Source organism: Terrapene carolina, unplaced genomic scaffold (genome assembly GCF_002925995.2).
Source record: "Terrapene carolina triunguis isolate 2854851 unplaced genomic scaffold, T_m_triunguis-2.0 Scaffold96, whole genome shotgun sequence".
NCBI lineage: Eukaryota > Metazoa > Chordata > Testudines > Emydidae > Terrapene > Terrapene triunguis.
This window is the reverse complement of record NW_020664447.1, coordinates 56771368-56796222: the sequence shown is the minus strand read 5'-3', so window position 1 is coordinate 56796222 and position 24855 is coordinate 56771368. Positions and strand designations below refer to the sequence as shown.

The following is a 24855-nucleotide window of genomic DNA, read 5'->3' as shown; positions in this document are numbered from 1 at the left end:
ATAAATATATATATATATTATATACACAATCTCCTTTTATTTTATTTTAATAGTGTTTTCCCATAGCCACTATGGCCCAGATTTTTTTTTTTTTTTAAAAGCACAGTTTTCAGTTGGGGCCAGATTTTCAAGAGAGCTCAGATCCCATTTAGGCATCTAAATAAGTGGCCAGATTTTCAGAAGAGTTCAGTATGTTCTGGTGGTGTGAGAGGTTTTGAAAATCTGACCATAAGTGTCACAATTGGAGCTGCTGTGCACTAACACTTTTGAAGTTCTCGCCCTCGTATAAGTACCTAAATGTGAACTGAGTAGAGAGGGTTGGAAATTTTCTGATGGAACATATTTCTGTCAAAAAATGCAAATTTGTCGAAATCAAAACATTCCATGGGAGCGTGTCGATTTTCACAAAATCCCAGTGGAAATCAAGCACGTTTCTTTCAGTTTCCTTCCAGCTTGCCTCCCCAGTGTTTGCTCAGAGGTTCTAGGCTCCTGGCTAAGTCCTGGAAGCCCTGACTCTCCCCACATGGCAGGCTACCAAGGCTCTGGCCAGCTTGGAGAGCCTCAGAAATGTTAAAAAATTTCCACTCTTTCGAAACTTTTTCAAAACTCAATTTTGGAATTCTCATTCTGCAGGAAATTTAAAAAATTCATTTTTTCCATTTCAGAGCATTGTTTGTTTATGAAATTCTGGAATTTCTTGTGGTTTCCAGCCAGCTCCTGTGTGTGTGGTGGGGGAGGGGTGGGGTGTTTTTTTTTTTTTTTTTTTTAACTGGCTCCAGTTGTGTGCTGAGCACTTTAAAATCCTAGGCATTTTGAAAAACTAATCCTGTGTATCAAAAATTCAAATCTAACCTCATTCTCTCTCCAAAAACGATATCCTCTGTTTGTAATGCTCAAATAAGATTTTAGATTTTACCATACTGTACCATAAAATACTACACTATGATCCCATATCTCAGCTGCCATCCATATGAAGTGGAGTTTTTTTGTTTTTGTTTTTTGAGAAAACACAGCATTGAATATCCCGACTTTCATAGTATTATGTATTTCATAGTATTCATAGCTTGTGCATAGTATTTATAATTGACAGTTTTTAATGTTTAATATCAGTTGATAGATATTTACCAATCTTAACTTATTTAGGTTTTTGGGGGGGCTAAGAAAAGTAGATAAACTATCTGCCAGCTGGAAAAGTAGGTTTTATTTGCACTACTTTGAAGTGGAGAGAACTGCATCTTGTGTGATGCTTTCAGGCTCCTGGGCTGAGTTACTGAGTATTGCCCCCTCACTAGCTGACTAAGGAGGGACTAGTGGCAAGATACAGCAGTTCACACTTTCTTCAGGATTCTCTTCCCTAATTTGCAAGTAAGAGTCAGTCATGGTAAATGCTAAAGGAAAAAGGTCCAACTGCTTTAGTGAGTAAGATTTAAAGCCGAAGGCAAATTTTCTGATGATCCTTTGAATGGGGAATGTTGGAGATTTGCAGCTTCATTGAAGCAAAAGTATAAATGAAATGTCTTTAGTAAGGAAAAGTAGACTGATGTAGTTAATTTAATAACAAGATCGGATGACTCAGTGCTAAAGTGGCTAGCTCTATTAGAAATACCTTTATTGTACTTAGTCTGCATACATGCCTTATCCATTTATTACTTGTTTTAAGGAAACTATTCATGATTTAAATATCAGACCTTATTCCACTTTACCAAAGGTCGTTCTTATTGTACATTTTTCTCCTATTACAGAAACTAGTGAATTCCCATCAGAATGTTGCAGTGTGATGGCAGGGGGCACCCTTACAGGATGGCATGCGGATGTTGCTACTGTAATGTGGAGACGAATGCTAGGGATTTTGGGAGATGTCAACACCATTATGGACCCTGAAATTCATGCGCAAGTTTTTGATTACTTGTGTGAACTCTGGCAGAACCTGGCTAAGGTACAAGAACCTTCTCTACAAACCAGCTTGATAGGGCAAGAGCTTGAGAATGGATCAAAAACTATAAATTTCTGACATACTGCCTCTGTGTTCTTAAATAATTACAGATAAGAGATAATCTTGGTATTTCAGCTGATAATTTGACTTCACCATCTCCACCAGTTTTAATCCCACCACTGAGAATTCTAACTCCATGGCTTTTCAAGGTAAATACAATAAACCATTCAGTAGATAAGAGATGTTCATATAATATAGAACAATGCTAACATTAACCTGTTACTTCGTTTGTGTAATAAGTACTTTTTTTTTTTTAAAAACTGTAGGCAACCATGTTGACTGATAAATACAAACAAGGCAAGCTACATGCTTATAAGCTTATTTGTAATACAATGAAGCGAAGACAAGATGTTTCTCCAAATAGGGATTTTTTAACTCATTTCTACAATATAATGCACTGTGGACTTCTTCATGTTGATCAGGTAAGTGGTTTTTTTTACATATTTTTTTGAATTCAGATGAGGATGTACAATATAACTGAAATGGAGTCATGTCTCTGTCAGAAAATACTGGGTGGATTTTCAATTAAATAATTCAACTTGGTCATTAAGAATCAGTACTTCAGCTTGTATCCTATTGCTGAGCATTTGCCTTGGTAAATCACACTCCTAGTAATGACCACAATCATAACCTGCTATGCACATTTGTGCAGGGGTGTAAGGAGGCAGAAGGTGCCCCATTTTTCATCTGCACAGGCAATGCTATCCATATTGCAGGTTGCAGCATGGAGGAAAGAGAAACAAGCAACTTCTGGGAGACTTCCCTCCCTCCTTTCAATGCACCAACCTTTGCAGTTGGGCTGGTGGGAAAGTAATTGTGCCAGGTACAAAATTGGTTCAGATTGCTACTTCTCTTTCCTCCCATCCCAGGAGCAAAGTAGGAACAAAGGACCATATTGATTCTGAGTCACAACGTGGTTCTTGGTCTGCTCCCTAGCTGGTGCAATTACATGCTGCACCATACCTAGTGCTTGTGGTAAAATCAAAATCTATCTTAGAATGCAAAGCAATATAAATCATCACTGTACTTTGGTAGAAATCATTAGCTAATCTTCACAGTATTAACTTCCATTTGATAAGTAGTATTGTCCCAAATTTTCAGTGGAGAAACCTTTATGAAAAGGTTAAGTGACTGTCAGCGCTGGGTTGAGACCTCTTGTGGTGCCAGAATTCCAGACATATGTGGTCAGTGTTGCCATCCCCAAGTGTTCAAAAATCATGGGTCAGGTCCGAAAGCCCATGAGATTTAAAAAAAAAAAAAAAATTGGCAGTTTTTTCTCTGTCTTGTTTCTGAGCCTTTAGGACACACTTATGGCATGGTTTCAAGCTTTTCTCCACACCCATGAAGTCTATAAACTTACTGTTTTATGAAAGCGGAGGTTCTCGTGAAATAGGACTCGGGAGAGCGGGGGGTGCTTTTTAGAAAAACACCAAATATTGTGAGTGGGCAACACTGCTATTTTTTCAGAATTTACTGTATTTCCAGGTAACCATTTAGTGTGATTCTTTAGCTGACAATTGAAATCCTCTCTCTCAGCTGTGCTGTAGGATAAATTAAGTTAATTTTTCCCTTATGTTCTTATGCTTCCTTTTAGAGAAGGAAATATAGAACAGATCAGTTAATGTTAAAATGCATGAAAGAAACTAAAGACATTTCACGGCTTAAATTTTTTTCCTGATGGCTCATATCTGTGTGAAGTAGGTGTTCTTTAAGTAGATGCAGACATGTATTACACTTGTGTGTGCATGCCCGGCGCTCCGTAGCCAGAGACTTTTGTCTAGCAGTACCCATAGAGGGGCGGCACATTTTGTTTTAGCCTAGTTTATTGTATATACTTAGCATTAGTCAGTGGTTAGTAGAGAGTGTTAGGCCTGATCTACACTGGGGGGTGGGGGGGAGGAGTCGATCTAAGTTACGCAACTTCAGCTACATGAATAACATAATTGAAGTCAGTGTACTTAGATCTACTGATCATGGTGTCTTTGCTGCGGTGAGTTGACTGCTGCCACTCCCCCGTCGACTCTGCCTGCGCCTCTCACGGCGGTGGAGTACAGGAGTCAACGGGAGAGCACTCGGGGGTCAATTTATCGTGTCTAGACTAGACGCAATAAATTGACCCCCGCTGGATTGATCGCTGCCCGCCGGTCTGGCAGGTAATATAGACATACCCTTAGTTGATAGTGTTCCCCGCTGATGCCCGCACCAGGGTTTAAATGCTCTCCTTCATGTGGAGAGGCGATCCCCAACAGCGACACCCCCACATGAGGTGCTTGCTTTGTCTTGGCAAGGCCCACCTTATAGACCATTCTTCAATCTGTAGATCATTCAAGAAGTGCACTCGGGTGGCGCAGGGACCTTCCTCTCAAGCAGCATCTTCTTGAACAGGCCATGCGGCCTGATCCAGTACTGAAGCCCTTCTCAGGCTAAAGATGGCCGTCAGGCTCAGCGAGCGCTGCCACCTCTCATTCTGGGGCAGGTGCTTCTCCGAAGAGAAAGAGGAGCTGCTCTCCATTATTGGTGCTGAGGAAGAGGTCTCATAAGACCAATCAGGACTGCTCCAGGTCGCGGGGCAACTCCTCTGCCTCACCCAGGAAAAGCACAGATCGGCATGTGACCAGTTCCGGTATATGGGATGTCACAGGTACCAAGTGGGAAGGACATAAACCCCATATCGTTGACTCCAGTGCCAGTCTCCAGGTCCCAATGAGGGTGATGCCAGTACCAGTCTAGTGGACCTGCTCTGCCTTTCCATTCTGTCCTCACCGCTGGTCCAGGACTTTGCAATGCTCACGCCTTCAGCAGCCCCTCCAGTGGCGTGCCCCGCTGAACCTTCATGTCCGTCAGCACTGCACCTAGACACTCCTTCCTTGTGGTGGGCATGGAGCTGGTACTGGAATCGGTGCAGGGGCATCGGAACCGGGGCCCTCTTTGGCCCTGCTACATTTGATACCTCAGGTGTTCCCTTGGGGGCTCTCATCATTCTGGACATCAGTGTACTTGGGTGCTTTGGTACCACTGTTGCCTCCAGGACCAATGCTGCCTGACATGCTCGGTACTGACAGTACTGTGTTAATCGCGGGAGCTGATTCTTGCCTTGTTCTGGACAATGGAGGACTGAGCTATTGGCTCCCTCAGGCGTCACTCCGCCCATGTCGCCGAGATCCAGGGGCTCTGATTCCAAGTCAGAGTTGTCATCCTCCTGCTCCGCATCTCCTAATAAACTCGGGGGGCTGCCAATGGACCAGTGTGGCTCTCAGAATTGGCATGTGGCCAGGATAGAGGACTTTAGCCAGGCTTCTACTGGTCACCAATGCCCTACCCATATCAGTGGCCACCTTGGACTCCGTGGAACATTCCTTGCTTGCAGAGATCCCACTTTTCATCCCATTCAAAGCTGAAGTCACCTGTCAGTTCAATGGTGGTGACTTTGGATGAGCCACAAGCCCAGGCATCAGCAGTCTTTCTCCCTGAGAAGCCATGAGTCCTCCCTTCCAGATACATCTTTCGGAGAGGCAAGAACCAGTTTTTGCTCAGCCAGGACCCTCTTCCTCATTGCTGGATGATGCTGTGCTGCCTGGTTCAGCCTCCCCTTCTATTCCGGAGGGCTTTAAGGTATGCCAGGACCTTTTACTCCACATAGCCACATCCCTGGGCATCCAGGCAGAGTTTCTTCAGGAGAGTACACAACACACTGGTAGATATTAAGTCCACTGTCCCTGGGAGTGTGGCCCTCCCAATCAATGATGTGCTCTTTGAGTCAATAAGAGCCCTGTGGAGTATACCAGCCTCTGTACCACCAGTGGCAAGGTTCATAAAAAAGTCCTACTTTGGTCCCATGCAGGGATTTGAAGGGTTCTGTTCCCACCTATCCACGAATTCCCTGACCATAATGGTGGAAACGACAGCGACCGACAGAGTGGGTTCAAGTGTACCACTGAGGACAGAGACTTCAAGTGGTTGGATCTTCTGGGCAGGAAGGTCTATACCTCATCGTCCCTACGGATGAGGATTTTAAATCAACAAGCTTTGCTGTCCAAGTATGATTTCCTCAATTAGTTAGCCATGTCTAAATTCGAAGACCAGTTGCCTGAGGCTGGAGTTTCAGGTGTTTGTTGTGGAAGGTTTTGTGGTGGCCAAAACGTCCCTGCAGTCCGCCCTTGACATTGCACACACCTCAGCCAGGTGATGGCCTTGGTGGTAACTATGAGGAGGGCTTCCTGGTTGCAAAATTTGGGATCACTTTGGACATCCAGCCCATTGAAGACTTGGCCTTTGACAGCTGAGTCTTGCTCTTGGACAGGACTGATTATTTGCACTCCTTTAAGGATTCCAAAGCTACCTTGGGGTCCTTGGGAGTGTACACGCCATCTGTGCAGACTCCACTATGGGGCGCAGCAGCAGCAACAATATTGCCCACAGCATTCCTTTGCACAACCTTTCTCTGAAACAGTGGGAATACCCTATAAAGAGGGATAGATCCCACAAAAAGAAGCAGGCAGATTCAGGCTTTGGACAGTCCTTATGCCCTTCCTTGGCACCTGCTAAGGGCCCATTTGGACTCCTTAGTCCAGAGTACTGGTCCAGTCATTATTCTGCCCTCTTTGTCACCCCCCCCCCCTTTGGGGACAGGCTGGCCCATTTTTACAATGATTGGGACTTGATTACCTCCTACAGCTGGGTCCTACACGCTGTCAGATCGGGCTATGCAATTCAGTTCCTTTCCAGGCCCCCTTCCCACTCCTGCTTCCCGTCCCTCTTCAGGGACCCTTCTCATGAGACACTGTTCATCAAGCAGGTCAACTCTCTTCTAACTTTGGGAGCAGTGGAGGAACACTGGGGCCACAGCTGCTTCTCCTGGTACTTCCCGATACCAAAATCCAAGGGTGGGATGAGACCCATTCTTGACCTTCAGGGCCTTAGCAAATTCAACAAGTACATGAAATTCCGCATGCTCACTCTATTGACTACTCCCCACGTCGTTTCAGAACAACTCTGGACCTTCAGGATGCTTACTTTCAAGTCACTATTCTAACAAGCCATAGGAAGTAACTTCATTTTATGGTAGGAGAACACGCTTTCAGTATATGGTTCTCCTGTTCAGCCTCTCTTCTGCCCCCCAATCTTCCATAACAACTGCCATGCATTTGATGCATATCTCAGGTGGAAAGGAATCCATGTTTTCCCATACCTCAACGACTGGTTACTGAAGGGTGGCTATATAGAAGACCTTCTCGCCCACATTGATACCACATTGCGTTCACATTAGTGTCTGGGACTCATTTTAAACATCACAAAGTCAACCTTGGATCCAGCTCAAAAAATTGAGATCACTGGGGCCCTGTTAGATTCCACAAGGTTGAGGGCGTTTCTGCCGACCAACTGCTTCCAGGCAATTCAACAGCTCTGCAATCTCAGCCCTCCACGACACTCCATGTATGTCTGAGCCTGTTGGGTCACATGTCTGTTTGCATGCAAGTGGTCCAGTTCGCCAGACTGTACCTTTGCCATCTTCAGATGTGACTCAGGACAATCTACTGCCTGCCCTGCATTCTCTGAACAGGTTGGTTTGCCTTCCTTCACCAGTCCTAGAATCCTTGCACGGGTAGGAGTCCCCACGCACTATGTGCTAGGGAGTCCCTTCGCTAGGTCCCTCCAACGAAGTCAGTAGTTACCGACGCTTCCTTTCTGGGTTGGTGGGGGGCACATCTGGACTCATTGAGGGCCTGTGGTCAAAACAGGAAGCCTCATTCCATATCAATGTGGTGGAACATTGAGCCATCCACAATGCATGTTGTGCCTTCTGGGACCGTTTCGCCCGCCTAGTGATTCACCTACTCACCGACAATACCACTGCGATGTACTATGTGAACAAACAAGGGGAAGGCATTCCAGGTTACTCTGCCTAGAGGCAATCAACCTATGGCAATTCTACATCAAAGCAGACATCACTCTGGTAGCAGTCCAATTGCTAGGGGCACAAAATTGTCTTCCAGATATCTCAGCAGGGTTCTCTCCCTGAACTATGAGTGGTCCTTGAAGGTGAGTGTCCTCTGGGTTGTCTTTGAGACATGGGGCATCCATGTGATCGACCCGTCTGTGACAAGGGAAAACAGAAAGCATCCCCTATTCTGCTCCTGAGGGGGTCTTAGCCCAGGCTCCCTCTCTGATGTTTTCCACTGGAGCTGGCGGTTGACGCTTCTGTACATCTTTCCTCCTATTCCGGTCATGCCTCAGATATCCTCAAACTCAAGGCAGATCGTGCCCAAGCTCATCCTCGTTGCTCCAGCCGAGGCAGTGCTGGTTCCCTGATCTCCTTGCTCTGTCGGTTCAACCTCTCATGCCACTTCCTCTCCATCCCAACCTGCTCACTCAGAACCACGGCCACACTCTCCAGCCTGCGATCAGCTCCCTGCATCTTATGGCATGGCTGCTGCATGGCTGAATGAAGACATAGAGCTGTGCTCGGAGGCTGTCCAACAAGTCCTATTCAGCAGTAGGAAGATCTCCACTAGGATGGCCTAGTTGGCGAAGTGGTCCGTGGCCCATGGGACCAAACCAACAGGGACTTCCATCCAGGACATCTTAGAGTAGCTGTTACATCTTCAGAAATTGGGCCCTGCACTCAGTTCACTGAGAGTGCATTTGGCAGCAATATCAGTAGCAATATCATGCCCCTAGTCAAGGGAAATCAGTTTTTTCCAATGCCATGCTGAAAGGATTTCTGAAAGGGCTTCTCTGCTTACATCCTCCAGTCCGAGAACCAGTTCCCATGTGGGACCTAAACACCGTTCTGGTTGCTCTAATGGGCCCTGCGTTCGAGTCACTTGCATCCTGTCCACTGCCCTTCTTGTCTAAGGGTACGTCTATACTTACCTGCTGGTTCGGCGGCCAGCAATCGATCTTCTGGGATCGATTTATCGTGTCTTGTCTAGACGCGATAAATCGATCCCGGAAGTGCTCGCCGTCGACGCCGGTAATCCTGCTCTGCGAGAGGAGTACGCGGAGTCAACGGGGGAGCCTGCCTGCCGCGTGTGGACCTGCGGTAAGTACATTGTAGTTCGAACTAAGGTACTTCGACTTCAGCTACGTTATTCACGTAGCTGAAGTTGCGTATCTTAGTTCGAACTGGGGGTTTAGTGTGTACCAGGCCTTAGAAAACTGCGTTCCCAATAGCTATCACATCTGCAAGAAGTTTGTGAGAGTTGCAGGACGTGATGGCTGAGCTTCCTTACACTCAGTTCTCCAAGGGCAAGGTGATGCTGCGACCACACCCAAGGTTTTTATCCAACATGGTCTCTGTTTCATCTGAATCAGGTGGTGTGTGTGAGCTGCACTCTTTCCTGGAAGAACAGTCCCTCCATACTCTGGATGTCAGGCAATGTCTAGCCTTTTATCTAGACAGGAGTAAACCATTTTTGTGCTTCACCTTGCCTGTTCATGTCATATACAGACCACATGAAGGGGGCAAGCAGTCTCTGCACAAAGCGTCTCTAGATGGATAACATCCTGTATCAAGACTGCATATGAGAGAGCTTCGGCTATGCCCTCAGTGGATGCAAGCTCACTCCACGAAAGCACAAGTGATGTTGATAGTATTCCTCAGTGTAGGGCCGGCTCTAACGTTTTTGCCGCCCCAGGCAAAAAAAAAAAAAAAGCCCCCCCCCCCCCTACCCCCCCCCGCCCCCCCCAACCCCCCCCGAGTGCCGGGCCATGCCAACCTCCGTCCCCCCCCAGCGCCGCGCCGCCGAAGCCCCTGCCCCCCCAGCACCACGCCAGCCCCCGCCCCCCTCAGTGCCGCACCGCTGAAACAAAAACAAACAAAAAACCTCGAGCGCCGCCCCACCCCACCGAACCAAAAAAACAAAAAACCCGAGCGCCCCCCACCACCCCAAGATTGGCTGCCCCTTCCAAGGTGCCGCCCCAAGCACGTGCTTGGTCGGCTGGTGCCTGGAGCCGGCTCTGCCTCAGTGACATTTCCATGCTAGACATTTGCAGGGCAGCCACATGGTCATCCATCCATACATTTACAGACTATTATGTTATTACCACATCTTCCAGAATGTATGCAGGCCTTGGAAGGATGGTCCTACGAACCCTATTGCAGTAGACTCTGAGCCCCGCCTCCAGACGGCTTACTGTTTGTGAGTCACCTGAGTGGAATACATGTCTGCATCTACTCAAAGAAGAAACTGTTACTTACTCTAACTGTAGTTCTTCGAGCTGTGATGCAGACATGTATTCCATGGCCCACCCGCTCTCTCCTCTCAGGGTCTTTTGGTGTGAAGGAACTAGAGGGGATATGGGCGGCACCAGGGGAGGGGCCAAGGGCACAAGCGCTACCCCTCTACAGGTACTGCTAGGCAAAAGTCTCTTGCTCTGGTGTACTGGGTGCGCACACGCCTAAGTAGAATATATGTTTGCATCACATCTCAAAGGACCACAGTTACAGTAAGTCACGGTTTCATTTCAGCCAACTTTCCCCCATGGGTAAATAGAGGAATAGAGGGCTAGATCCACAGAGGGACTGAGGGTGGCAATGCTGAGTATTGCAATTCCTAACTTTTAGGTACCCTGCTTCCTGGTGGAATCCTCAGCCCTGAGCTAAGTGTGAAGCTCCCTATACAATATGCGAGAGTTAGCTGTCTAAGAATGGGATTCACAGAAGCCAGAAAACTGAGTGGGGAGCCACCTGAGCTACTCAATAGGAAATACCAAGGAGAGGGGTGTGATCTGATCCTTGCCTCTGAAAGAGAGTTAGGCACCACCCTGTGGCTCAGAGTTAGGCACTTACCTCCACTTGAGATTCAGAGCCATGAACCCTCTCCTGGGTTAGGCACCTAAACCATGTCAGACCTTTTCCATTAAAAATGAGAGGGAGATTGAGAACCCCACCCCAGAATACCCAGTAGCCTGGTGGTCAGGGCACTCACCTGGGAGGTGGAAGGCCTGTTTTCAAATCCCTACTCTGTCTGATTTGGAGCAGTGATTTGAACTTGGGTCTCCCACATCCCAGGAAGTGCAAGTACATGTGTGCGCGCCATCAATATTTAATCATTAAGGCTGTAAGAAAGTTGTGGTGTTTGAGTTTGGGGGGTGGGGTTTGGTTCAGATTGCAGCCACAATTTAAGTTGGAGTTTTGCGTGGTCAGTTCAAGTACCATAAAAGAACCACATTAAAAACAAACAACCCATAAAAAACCCAATTTGAATGGCATTGCAATGCCATGCGCCAAGTCACAGTGCCTCTCACTGAAATTTGGCCCAGCCAGGAGGGACAGCCATGCCAAATCTAAGTGAATGGCATTGTGACCAGCAATTTTTTTAAAGCCTGATTAGTCATTTATACAAAGTAGAACAGCTTCAAGAGGAGAGATTGAGAGCCCCACTCCAGAATACCCAATAGACTGCTGGTAGGGCACTCACTTGAGAGGTTGGAGTCCCTTCTTCAGATTAGGCAGAGGGTGGATTTGAAAACAGGTTTCCCACATTCCAGGTGAGTGTCCTAACTACTGGATTGGGTATTCTGTGACACACACAAACCCAAATTCCCAATCTGACTGCCCTCAGCTGCCCTTTGTGGAAGGCCCAGTCTGGTAGGCTTGCTCTGAAAACACCTACCACTTTGGGCTCTCTGTGCAAGATAGGCAGGGGAATGCTTATTTTGAGAACTCTTCCACAACTTGGGTGCGAGTCAGGATGCCAAGCAGCTCAGTGGTGTCAAAATGTAGGCAGCTTTTCACATGCCCACCAGCAGCAAGTTAGGCACGTAGAGAATTTAGGCACCTCCAGGTTTAGGCAACAACTGAGTGGGGGTTTTGAGGTCTCAGTGGAGCTAAAATGTTGGATTTAGGCATCTAAAGTAGCAGTTAGGTGTCTAAATCCCTTTGTGGCTCTAGCCCAGAGAGGTAAAAGGCCTGAACAACTCTGTTCCCATGGAAGTCAATGGTAAAATTTTATCTGACTTGAATGGAGGCACAATAAGACTTGCTTAAGATTACAGTTAGCGTGTAGCTAGGAGTTGAACCAAAGAGACCTAACTTCCAGTTTTCCCCTCCTCTAACCACTAAACTACATTTTCTCTCCTACTGAATTGCAAATTTGAATGTTAACCTTGACCATCAAGGTATGTTACAAAGTCCATCTCTTAGAGAATTTTTCTGAGAAGGATTATATTATTTATTTTCATGTAATCTGGGGAGTTTTTTATACTGATTGTATCTTGTCCGCACACAGATTCATAGATTTAAACAATTCATAGATTCTTAGAGAAATCACAACATGTACCTTAGAAATTGAGAATCTTGATTAATGATATATTTCATGGGTTCGCTAAATCTGCATTCACTTAATATATCATGTAATGTATAGCTGCAAACAAAAGAATTTTAAGACATTTATGTCATTCTTTATATTAAGATTCCATTTACAAATAATTTATAAAGGGTTAATAAATGCTTAGTAGGTATTATAAGCATACTGCAGTCATAAACAGTACTTGCTATAGTTGGTTATAAGTACCTCAGTAGAAAGTGTAATGACTGGTTATAAGCAACCTGTTGGACTCTACAGTTGATCAGTAAATTTTTAAATTATGCAGAATTTGCTCAGTAATGAGCATAATTACCATTGTCAGTGTGCTTTTTTGTTTAACTAATGAATGTCATATACTTCTTTCCCTTCTCCCCTCCAAGGATATTGTTAATACAATCATCAAGCACTGCTCTCCTCAATTCTTTTCACTTGGTTTGCCTGGTGCTACCATGCTTATTATGGATTTCATTATAGCAGCTGGTAGAGTGGCTTCTTCCTCTTTTCTCAATGTAAGTGTTCATCAGTTCATTCTCTTTTGTGATTGTATGTAATCATGAGATCTTTTAATAGAAAAAATACTATGCAACATTGTTCTTCAGCTAATGTGTATTGACCTGTCCCAAAGAGAGAACTTAATGCTTAATTATTGAAATCACCAAGTAGTTCATTAAAACATGACATTATAAAAATCCTATATAGAAGGTATATTATAAAGAATGCAAAAATTTGCTGTTTATTCCTGATGTCTGTTTAGCCTCAGAATTGCAGGAACAATTATGAGATAACTCTTAACTAAAAAACACCACACATAAAGGTGTTTATTTCATCTGTCATCACCTACATGCATATCCAGAGTTTTTTTGTTTTTTTTTAAACTTATAGAAGACGTGCCATATTAACAAACTTAAAGGGAAGGAACATTTTTTATTGGTGTATTAAGTCCAGGGCAATTTAAATATAGTAAGTTTTGTACTGATGTTGCAATGTATCCTTTGGGACTACTAAGAAGTAAAAATGTTGCAGTTTGCCATTAAGTGTTGATAATCCTCCATTTTAGGAGAAGTGCGTTGTATACCGTAGATATTACATTGTTACTGTACAAAACACTCCATGATTCACAGAAGCAATTAAATTCCTTTCAGCGAGGGATGTTCATATAATACTACAACCTTCAATTAATGCTCACCATGAGCCGGTGTCATCTTGCTCTGTATACATCCTGAGATATTTAATTTTTAACTGAGCAAGGTTGGCTTTCTCTTCAAAATCTTGAAATATTCAGAGCTCTATTGATGGTGTGTGTTGAAGACCTCTTGACTCAAGAATGGGGTTCTTTGCAAAATACTGTCTTAAAAAACAACTGGTAAATAATTTCCACTGTATATTGGTTGAGATGATGTCAGCTTAGTTTTTGGATCATCCAGTATAATCTCTTTGGAGTTTGCTATGGTTACCCAATTACTTAAAGCTCAAGCCTTCCCCTTTTAAAATATTAGTGACTGCCCCATACAGTTATTTACATAATTATTACTTTGTATTGGGAGAAGCATTTCTGCTTCCAGTGCAGAGAATTTACTAATTCTGTCAATGTTTTAAATTGGATCAATTTAAATTACATGGTGGATTTTTTTTCATTTTTACAGTGTTTTCTCTTAAAGTGTGTTACACTTGTAGTTACTCCATGTTGTTGCTGTACAGTGCCTTCCAAGAATGGGGCTGGTGGCTCTTAAAATTGCTAGCTTTTGCATTTGTACTTTTAAATATTTATACCTTTCAGTTATTTCTGATCAGCTTGATTGGCAGAGGCATTATTTATCCTTTTAAACTTTCTATTTTGTGTTTGTAAGAAAAATATATAGAAACAGTGTTTTATCACAAAGGGTATTTAAATTATTCTCTTTTGTGGTAATATAGAATATAGAGCCAGTACGTGGTAATGGAAATTTGACTTATCTGTTTCAACACAGCAGCTTATTTAAGCAGTCTTAGTGTATATCACACAGCTGTACTTTTTGTGATAAATACAAACTGCCTGAGTTTCTCTCTGGCCTCCATATTGTCACCAGGATAAACGTAATAAAAATTCAACCTTATGTAAGATAGTTGGATATTTCATTCTTAGTGCAATCTGAGTAAATATTTTTGTTTTTCCTCATCCGTAGGCACCAAGAGTAGAAGCACAAGTTCTGTTGGGATCTCTTGTCTGCTTTCCTAACTTATATTGTGAATTGCCAGCTCTACACCCAAACACTCCTGACATAGTTGTGTCTCATTTCACAGATGTTAAGGTGGGAATATTGAGAACATATGTATGGTATTGCAGCTACCAAGCTGTATTTTTTAGTAGTATAGTGTTCCAGGTAATTTTTACTAATATTTAGACATTCTAATGTTCTTTTTAGATCTTCGTAAGTAGAGGACAAAATTTAAGTCCATAAAATTTGTCAAAATAGGCTTTAAACTTCTAAACATGTAGTTATTTTGAAATTATTGTTGATCAACAAAAACCATCAAAAATGTCTGCATATGTTCCTAAAAGTGAATGTGCATTATTTTGAACATTTCATATGTTTTGTCATTGTGATCACTTAAAAGGTTTCTCAGCTTTAAACATCTCAGAAAGAAGAAAAAGACTTGATGTTTCTAGATGCACTATTTATTCCACTTGCAGTTTATTTTCTTAGGGGCTGCCAAAAGCCCCTATGTGCACCTCCCTGGTGGCCACAATACATTAAAATCAGGGAGACTCGAGCATATGAAGTTTGGGCTCTGTGACAGTTTAGCGTAGCTGAAGGCAGTCTGGGTCATGGGTCTGTGTACTACTGAGGTTCTTAAACTGGGGGTCACAGAGTGTATTCGGGGTGTGTGTGTGTGTGTGTGTGTGTGTGTGAGAAGCTTTAGGAAAAAAAACCTTGCTGCACACATTTTACCCCCAGCAATGAATAATTACCAAAGCTGATTCCTCCAGGCATATCAGGTCCTCAGAAAGCACTGTGCATTTGACTCTAGATGGCACTGTGCATTTTGATGGATTTTTATTAAGCTTGCGTAGCATTATACAACGTCGTTGCCATATGTACACTAACCCATTTGCTACAATGAAGTGTGCACATTTAATTGTACGCATCGCCCACAATTGCAGTTTCACTTTTGCTCTTATTACGATGGGTCGTTGACTTATTCATGCTACAGATAAAAAGAAACTCAAGTGAAAACCAAAGAAGCCGAAACTGGTTCAGGTGAAGCACCATCGCTGCATATATATCAGTAAATGTACTTGTGTGGCAGGAAGCGGGAGGGGGCATAAACTACTACAGACACAAAGAAGGGGGGGTGTGATCAAATACGTTTGAGAACCATTAGTCCACTGTGTCTCTGACTATAGGGATCCTGCGGGTTGCTGCCCCTGCTTCCAGTATTAAGAGTGGAATAATGTATGAGGTAGCTCCACAGACCTTGCCCACTGTTTAGAAGTAAAGTTAGTTCCCTGCACAAAGCCTGTTTACTTGGGCTTTATGGAATGTGAATTTCACCAGTAAGAACATTTGGCCCTCTTGACTCAGGCAGAATGACCTACCCACACATTAAGCAGTGGGAGCCATTGTCTGGCCTGTAAGAAAAGGTGTGTGGCCCTTTTAAGGACTAGATAGCCAGAGAGTGACTTGCTGCAGCAACTTCAGCCCTCCAGATGTCCGAAAATGGGGGAGACTATTTAGGTTCATGCCAGTGCAAGAAAAGCCATCTTTTACCTGGACCAGGTGGAGCAGCAGGAACAACATCACAACAAATTCTTCTGGCACCACATGGGAACAGGAAGCAGGGGAAGAGGCATCTCTCCCCATTCCCCCCCGCCCCCAAGCCCACAGTGGTAAAAGCAGGCATTTGGTAACAGAGGGGGTGAGGTAGGGAACTCTGCTCAGAGCCATAGCAGACTGGTGAGAATGGGGAGGAGCCTTCCCCCTTCCAGCCCGCAGCAGCAGAAGCAGGTGTTTTTAGCAGAAGGGGAAGAGGAGGGAGTTTCAAACTCATCAGTGTGGTGCCACAGCAGTGTGATCAGAACAGGAGAGGGGTATCCCCCACTCCCAGCCAGCCAGCCATAGAGGCATGTTAGAACAGACGAGGAAAGGAGTTCCAAACCCAGCTAAGGGGGGACAGACTGGGACTTGAGGGGCCATGGGAGTCCAGGGATGGGATCCTTGCCACATGGGCAAGGGGTTTGACCAAGGTTGGAGGATCCAGGGGTGATCTGTCTGTCTACCAAATGGATTCCCCTTTAGTGGGAGGTAATGTGCACCCTGTGGAAGCAAATGCTCCCAGTGGTGAACCAACTGCATTTCGGAGTGGAGGAGTCATCAGAGAATTGATTCAAATAGTCTGGGCAGTTGCTTCTGAAATTGTTTCCACGGCACTAAAATGTTTACAAGGTGTAGTGAGTCACCCAGAGCCATGACATTTCAATGAAAAATTTGCAGGACAGGAGAGTGACATGACTGGCAGGGGTGAGTGTGCCCAGCACCAGATGGAGGTTGCAGAGGCAGGGTGTGGAACTGAGTCCCTTCTGGCCAGTGCTGCAATGGGTTTCTCTAGGGGGGATCTCAGTGGGGAGGTTCAGGGAACTTGCCTACCTTTCCTCTTGGGGGACCTAAGTGTGGGAGGGGAGGGTAGTCACCCCATCTCCCACATTGCAAGGCAGGAGAAACTGAATCTAGAGGGGTAGCGGAACTAGCAAATAGGCTACAGGGGGTGGATCTGATGTCCTAGGACGGGCGACCAACCTGAGCTTGAGAAGAAGCCAGAATTTACCAATGTACATTGCCAAAGAGCCACACTAATATGTCAGCAACCCCTCATCAGCTCCCCCCACTCCAACCTGCAGCGTCTCCTGCTTGCCAGCAGCCCACCAATAAGTGCCTCCAGCTCCCTCCACACACCTCCGCGATCAACTGTTATGTGGTGCGCAGGAGGCTCTGGTGGGGGGGGGGGGGAAGCAAGGGCATGGCAGGCTCGGGGGAAGAAGTGGAGTGGGGGCAGGGCCTGGAGCAGAGCAGGGGGTTGAGCACTGAGCACTCCCCAGCACATTGGAAAGTTAGCATCTATAGTTCCAGCCCCGGAGTCGGTGCCTAGGCAAGGAGCCGCATAGTAACCTCTGAAGAGCCGCATGCAGCTCCGGAGCCACCGGTTGGCCACCCCGTCCTAGGAGCTGTGTCGTGGATGTGTGGGACGGACACACACACACCCACCCACCCACCTATGGCATTACACAGTTGTTGCAAGCTAACCTTTAGTTGTTGCAGCAACTGTGAGCTTCCCTGGGTTGGGGTGGGGGGTCTGGAAGTGGTAATATTGGAAACCCAGCATGGGCCTGAGTTTGGGAGATGGGCAATACTCAGGTGAGGCAGACCCCTCACCAGGGGACAGGAACCCTTACTGGGCAGGGTGAGGGGGGGTGATTTTTGAGCAGCCTACAACTCACCAGCTTACAAGGAATGTGAATTTGTAGGATCGAATTACTGCCCCAGGGGCAGCAGGTCACTGAAGGTTCCCCAATAGTCAATCATGAATATGGTTATGCTGGGGTGGCTGACCCAGTGGGAGTTCACCAGCTCACTACTATTAAATGTAAAAATTTTAGTGATGAATATGTAGACTTTGCCTCCCTGTCCAATAGTGATAAGTTGACAGAGTGTAAACTGGAGCTGAGCAAGCAGGGCAATCAGATAATCGAGTGGCCAAGGGTGGCTAGAACATGGAAAGCTGCCTTCCTGATCTATACGAACTTTATTGCAGAGGCTTACCCAGATGAGCCCAGCATTGTTCAAATATATGGATATAATCAGGAAGGCATATAATACATTTGTGGGCATGGCTTGGTTTAACTAGGACGAAGAGTTTAAATTGAAGGTGGCAACGCAAACCGGGATCCAGTGGATCATACCACATCATAAGCTGCTGTTAGAGTGGATGGCCTTACAGAGGTCTGGTTTCCACACTGACAGTGGAGCTTTTAGGATCAGATAACTAGTACCTGGATCTTGTAGGGACTCTTCTGGAAGGGCTTTGGAATTGAGGGATATATACTGGGAAGGGTTATCAGTGATACTAACCTTGAGGAGGTCAAAGGCGTATCAAAGAGGTTGGGGTGAATCCATTATTCTGCAGGAGGGTGGCAAGCCCTGGGTCACCCTGTGGAAGCTGCAAGGGCATACAGGGCAATGAGGCCATGGAGGGATGGCCCCTCTTGAATCACAGTGACGGGAATCCCTTCACAATGTATCAGTTGATTAGTTTTAGGATAGGGATTGACGAGGTTGGGGTTTCCAACACATGAATTTGGTTCCCACTCATTCAGGACTGGGGCAGCAACAGCCGCAGTCCAGCTGGGTCCGGGGCTAGCGCAATTCAGGCAATTGGGCGTTGGCATTCTGAAGCATACAGAATGTACGTGAGACCTCAGGTGAGGAATCAGTGTTAATTTTCCTGTGTGTTTGCATTCCATATGCTGGCAAACAGACCGAGCAGACAGTGATGTGGATCTGCAGGCACAGTATAGTTTACTGGGTGCATAGGTGATGTTCCAGGTTACTTGGAGGTTGCAGCTGGGCCTCAGTGGTGAAGCAGTCCTGAGCTGGCATAGAAGAAGGGGCATGTTATGGGATCAGCTGTTGTCCTTTCTGCATACCGTGGTGGCCCAAGAGCAGGTGCCAGATTGTGGCTCACCTTGGGAAAAATGATTTGGGATGGACATCATGATCAGAGCTAAGAGGGACTTGGGACAGATCTTGAAACTTTTTTCAGGAATAAAAAATTATATGGTTGAACATGCTGCTACGCAGGGTGTTGTGGGGAGCTGCAAAGCCCATTAGGTCAACTAGGCTAGGAGGTATGTGAATAGGAAGGAGGCCAATTCAAAGGTGGCATATGAGAATTGGTAATTTCTCACCCGGACATAGCATTTGGGGCAACAGAATTATTCAGGGAAGATGGGCTACGCCTGTCAGACCTGGGATCTGACATGTTTTTGGCCGATATTAAAGAGGGTATTAGTAGATGTCTGGGAACTTGGCTAGATATAGGGGAAGGGGGGAGGCATTCAAACTAATTGCTGGTGCTCCTTGTGGTGGATGTCCAGCGCAGGCCCTCCATAGGGAAGGGATATGGTGATCAGATACAATGGATTGATAAAGGATTTAAGAGGTATTCTTTAAAAGAGCAGAAATGGGGGAGAGGGGGTTTCAGGGCTTTTATTACTGCAACAGCAGGGAGCCAATCTCCCCCTTCTTTATAGCCCCCCCTTCATCCTCATTCGAGGGGTGGGCTGAGGTCCCAGCAGCAGGTTGTCCTGGAACTAGGATGGGTGAAGGGGGAGGCTTGACAGCAGCCCCTCGCAGCCCCCGTATATGTAAATAATTATGGAATTATCTGAACTGTACACTTTTATTTGCTGAGTACTCCCTGACATTTAGGAATAAAGTTGCAGCCTAATTGAACCACATCCAGCGTCTCCTGTCTCCCTTCCTCAGATAGGATTATATCTGGAACACAAGATGCATGTATTGCTTTCTTAGTTTTTATCTAATATTGTGTTTTCAGTATGATACCTGGAACAGTTCATAGTTTGTATTTTAAAAGAAACCTTTTAACTTAGTGGTAATGTTCTGTAGTACGTATAAAATCCTGGTTCAGTCACTCGCACTCTCTGGGGCAGCAGGTTTTAAAAGTATTCCAAAGAGACTACTTGCTACCCAGATTTGTGGGAAGCGAGTACTGTGCATCAGTTAATAGCAACTCCTCCAATTAGTAACAAGGCTTGATGGGTCCTGAAAGAATACAATCTTGCAGCCTGATGACCATGTTGTGAGAGTTCAAAAGAAGTGAGAGTTCATAACCAGGAAATTATAAGTATGTATTATGTTAGATATTGGTATAATTTTAAAAATGTAGTTCAATAAAACTTCGCTGGATGTGGCCAATTACTTGTTTGTTGTTTCCCTCTCCCCTATGGTCCATTTCTCTGTGTTTTGAGAAAGTGAGTTCTTCAGGCAGGGTTCATACCTTCCTTTAAAGGGCCTGGTACACTGGAGGCACTACTAGGAACAAAATAATTTGAAATTTAAGGTGTGTGTGTGTGTGTTGTGTTAGATGAGTAAAAAGTCTGATTACTTACGCTTGAGACCCAGCAAAAGAATAAGCCTGTGTATTCTATAGCAGAGCCCTTATATTTTTCTAAAGATTTTTGTGGAGACGTTTCTGGCAACTGAGTTTGAACATTTTCATCTTTTGTTTTAGGAACTCACAATCAAAACTGTATTAAGTTCTGCGAGAGAGGAGCCATCTGGTCCTGCACGGTAGGTCATATTTTAACAAGTGATGAAAGGCTCCATATTATTGGAGGCTCTGTTATAATTGCAGTATATTCAAGTAGGTATGTTGTAATCCAAGTTCTCCTTTTAGTGCTTGTCCATATATTCCACTAATGGTGCACATGCACCCTGCACACTTTTGCCAGCAGTACCTGTTGGGGACTGCATCTACACCCTGAGTGTCCTCGTGCCTCTGTCCAAGAACATAAAGGACAGGATGACCCCAACCGCTCCTCAGTTATTTTTCACACCCTGTGGCTTTGGGTCAGAACTTTGCAATACCCAAGCCCTCACTGAACTTTGCAGTGTTTTGAGCTCTTGCTCCCTGGACAGCCTCCTAATTGTTTGTAAATAGCTGTGGGTAGTGATTGCTAGGTAGTTGTTAGTTTAGTGCAGGGGTGGGCAAACTATGGGCCACGGACTGCTTCCGGCCCGTCAGATGTTTGTATCTGGCCCTCGAGCTCCTGCCGGACAGCGGGGTCAAGGGCTTGCCCCGCTCTGCCCGGCGCTCCGCAGCCCCCGACTCAGTTCCCTTGATGAGTACACCTCTACCCCGATATAACGCGACCCGATATAACACTAATTCGGATATAACATGGTAAAGCAATGCTCTGGGGGGGCGGGGCTGCGTGCTCCGGCAGATCAGTGCGTCAGCGTGTCTGGCTCTGACACGCTGCTCTGAGTGGCGTGTTAAGGGTGCCGGGCCAGGGCCGAGGGGTTGGATAAGGGGCAGAGAGGGTCTTGGGGGGGTGATCAGGGGACAGGGAGCAGAGGGCAGCCACAGCCCAAGGAGGGGAGCTGCAGTGCAGGGCAATGTCACACGGTCTCCAGCCGGCTTCGAGAAGTTGGGGAAAACTGGTCCACGTGGGGAAGCTGCAGATCCAGGGCAGGGAGAGGTGCCTGTCCTAGACGGTGCCGTGCAGGTACCGCTGTCCTGGCGCTGGAGGACTCGGCACACAGCGGGCCCGGCTGGCAGGCTGCGCCCCGCTCGCAGCAGCGCCAGTTGGGCTCTCTGGGTCCATAGCGCGCCGCACTACCTGCCCGCAGTCGGGCTCCGTGCGCCCCGGCGGGCAGCTGGCCGCGATGTCCTCACCAGAGACGGGCTGCGCAGGGCTCTGCAGAGGAAGAGAGATGGGCTGAGCACGGGCACGCACGGCAGGAGCCGCCTGCCGATGGCTCACGCTCACCCTCCCCCAGCACCACATGGGCACGGGGTGGGGACCAGGTGCACACAGGCACCTCAGGCAAGGCTGCCACCCTGCTCCCCCTCGCGGGCTCAGCCGTTGCGCCAGGCTGGGTGCACTCTGCGGACAGAGCAGCAGCCGCTGGACCAGTTCCCCCTGCCCCGCCCCCACGGGGCTCACCCCAGCTGCTGTGGTCGAGCAGGTGTGAGCGCTTCCGTGTGCCGGTTCCCTGGGTCCTAGAGCCCCTCCTGGTGCGGCGCGTGGCTCAGCGTGGGAGTCCTGGCGGTGATTAGGGACGGGGGGGAGAGGGGGGTTGGATGGGTTGGGGGTTCTGAGGGGTCAGTCAGGGGGCGGGAAGTAAGTGGGGGTCGGATAGGGGGCAGGGTATTTGCTGTCTATTAATAACGGAGATGCTCGAGGCCAAAGCAAGTTCAATATAATGCAGTTTCACCTATAACGCGGTAAGATTTTTTGGCTCCCGAGGACAGCGTTATATCGGGGCAGAGGTGTACCATCTTCTGGCATGCATAGCCACACTGCGTAGGCGTGATTTAACCGCGCTGTTTCTGGGATTGTAGCCCCACCCCTACATGGCAGTTCCTTTCTCCCCCTCCCCCCACGCGACAGCGCACCCAATCCCTTCCTGGTCTCCTACGGCCCCATCCTCGAGAGCCTCGAAACCAGCCAGGGACCACACCCATCCCAGCTAGGGTGCCATGGCGGTGGTACGGCCGCCTTGGTGTCACTGCTGGCAGGGCCCCAGGAGTCCCCAGTACTGCTCCCCTCACCTCCCGGCACCACACTCCATGAGTCCCCCTTCCCCCCCACCTCGGTAACATTCCTTATAGAGCCCCCCTCCCACACCAGGCATTCATGACCCACCATACAGTTTCCATACTCAGATGCGGCCCTCAGGCCAAAGGGTTTGCCCACCCCTGGTTTAGTGACTAGTTTAGGGCAGAGTTGCTTTTTAATTCATTCCTTTAGTTTATCCTGCCTCTGCTATAGCAGAACAGAAATGTCTGGGGTTTAAGAACTGTCCTTCATGTGAATAATGCCCCTCAATGATAAGAGCATCAAATGCCAAATGTGTTTGGGAGAAGGGCATATCATTGATAGGTACTCAATTTGTATGTCCTTCTCAAAAAGAACACACAAAGCTAGGGAGCCACACCCGACAATGTTCTTTATGGAAAGTTCAATGCATCCCTCTTCAGATCCAGGAGCAACAAAGGCTGAAAACCTAGAGCAATTATCATGTAAAAATACTCCCATCATCTCATCAGCCCACTCCTTTGATGTGCAAGTAACTAAGGGCAAGCCTACTGCGGTGCAACTGTACCAATGTAGCTGTGCTGCTGCAGCGCATCAGATGAAGAAGCTCTGTGCTGACAAGAGAGAGCTCTTCCATCAGTGTAATAAAACCACCTCCATTACTGTCGGAAGCTGTGTCAGCGGGAGAAGCTCTCCCACCAGCATAGTGCTGTGCACACGAGCGCTTATGTCGGCATAACTTAAGTCACTCAGGGGGAATGTTTGCATCCCTGAACAGCTGAAGTTATGCCAGCATAGGCTATAGTGTAGACATAGCCTCAAGGATCTTAGAATCATAGAATATCAGGGTTGGAAGGGGCCTCAGGAGGTCATCTAGTCCAACCCCCTGCTCAAAGTAGGACCAATCCCCAACTAAATCATCCCAGCCAGGGCTTTGTCAAGCCTGACCTTAAAAACCTCTAAGGAAGGAGATTCCACCACCTCCCTAGATAACCCATTCCGGTGCTTCACCACCCTCCTAGTGAAATTTTTTTTCTTACTATCCAACCTAAACCTCCCCCACTGCAACTTGAGACCATTACTCCTTGTTCTGTCATCTGGTACCACTGAGAACAGTCTAGATCCATCCTCTTTGGAACCCCCTTTCAGGTAGTTGAAAGCAGCTATCAAATCCTCCCTCATTCTTCTCTTCTGCAGACCAAATAATCCCAGTTCCCTCAGCCTCTCCTCATAAATCATGTGCTCCAGCCCCCTAATCATTTTTGTTGCCCTCCGCTGGACTCTTTCTAATTTTTCCACATCCTTCTTGTAGTGTGGGGCCCAAAACTGGACACAGTACTCCAGATGAGGCCTCACCAATGCCGAATAGAGGGGAATGATCACATCCCTCAATCTGCTGGCAATGCTTCTACTTACACAGCCCAAAATGCCGTTAGCCTTCTTGGCAACAAGGGCACACTGACTCATATCCAGCTTCTTGTCCACTGTAAGCCCTGGGTCCTTTTCTGCAGAACTGCTGCCTAGCCACTCGGTACCTAGTCTGTAGCAGTGCATGGGATTCTTCCGTCCTAAATGCAGGACTCTGCACTTCTCCTTGTTGAACCTCATCAGATTTATTTTGGCCCAATCCTCTAATTTGTCTAGGTCCCTCTGTATCCTATCCGTACCCTCCAACATATCTACTACTCCTCCCAGTTCAGTGTCATCTGCAAACTTGCTGAGGGTGCAATCCACGCCATCCTCCAGATCATTAATGAAGATATTGAACAAAACCAGCCCCAGGACCGACCCTTGGGGCACTCCGCTTGATACCGGCTGCCAGCTAGATATGGAGCCATTGATCACTACCCATTGAGCCCTACGATCTAGCCAGCTTTCTATCCACCTTATAGTCCATTGATCCAGCCCATACTTCTTTAACTTGCTGGCAAGAATACTGTGGGAGACCATATCAAAAGCTTTGCTAAAGTCAAGGAATAACACGTCCACTGCTTTCCCCTCATCCACAGAGCCAATTATCTCGTCACAGAAGGCAATTAGGTTAGTCAGGCATGATTTGCCCTTGGTGAATCCATGCTGACTGTCTCTGATCACTTTCTTCTCCTCCTCTAAGTGCTTCAGAATTGATTCCTTGAGGACCTGCTCTATGATTTTTCCAGGGACTGAGATGAGGCTGACTGGCCTGTAGTTCCCCAGATCCTCCTCCTTCCTTTTTTTTTTTTTTTTTTTTTTTT

The 24855-nt window shown here is 46.6% G+C and overlaps 1 protein-coding gene across 2 annotated transcripts in view; it reads left to right on the top strand.

The window, feature by feature from the left end:
- Positions 1-24855, top strand: part of RALGAPA1 (Ral GTPase activating protein catalytic alpha subunit 1) — a 240762-nt gene that overhangs the window by 108289 nt on the left and 107618 nt on the right. For both annotated transcript variants that reach the window (XM_024195992.3, XM_026651454.2), the window contains exons 22-27: positions 1743-1936; positions 2044-2142; positions 2260-2415; positions 12684-12812; positions 14466-14591; positions 20590-20648. In XM_024195992.3, the coding sequence (XP_024051760.2) occupies positions 1743-1936; positions 2044-2142; positions 2260-2415; positions 12684-12812; positions 14466-14591; positions 20590-20648 (763 nt within the window). The remainder of the gene's footprint in view (positions 1-1742; positions 1937-2043; positions 2143-2259; positions 2416-12683; positions 12813-14465; positions 14592-20589; positions 20649-24855) is intronic.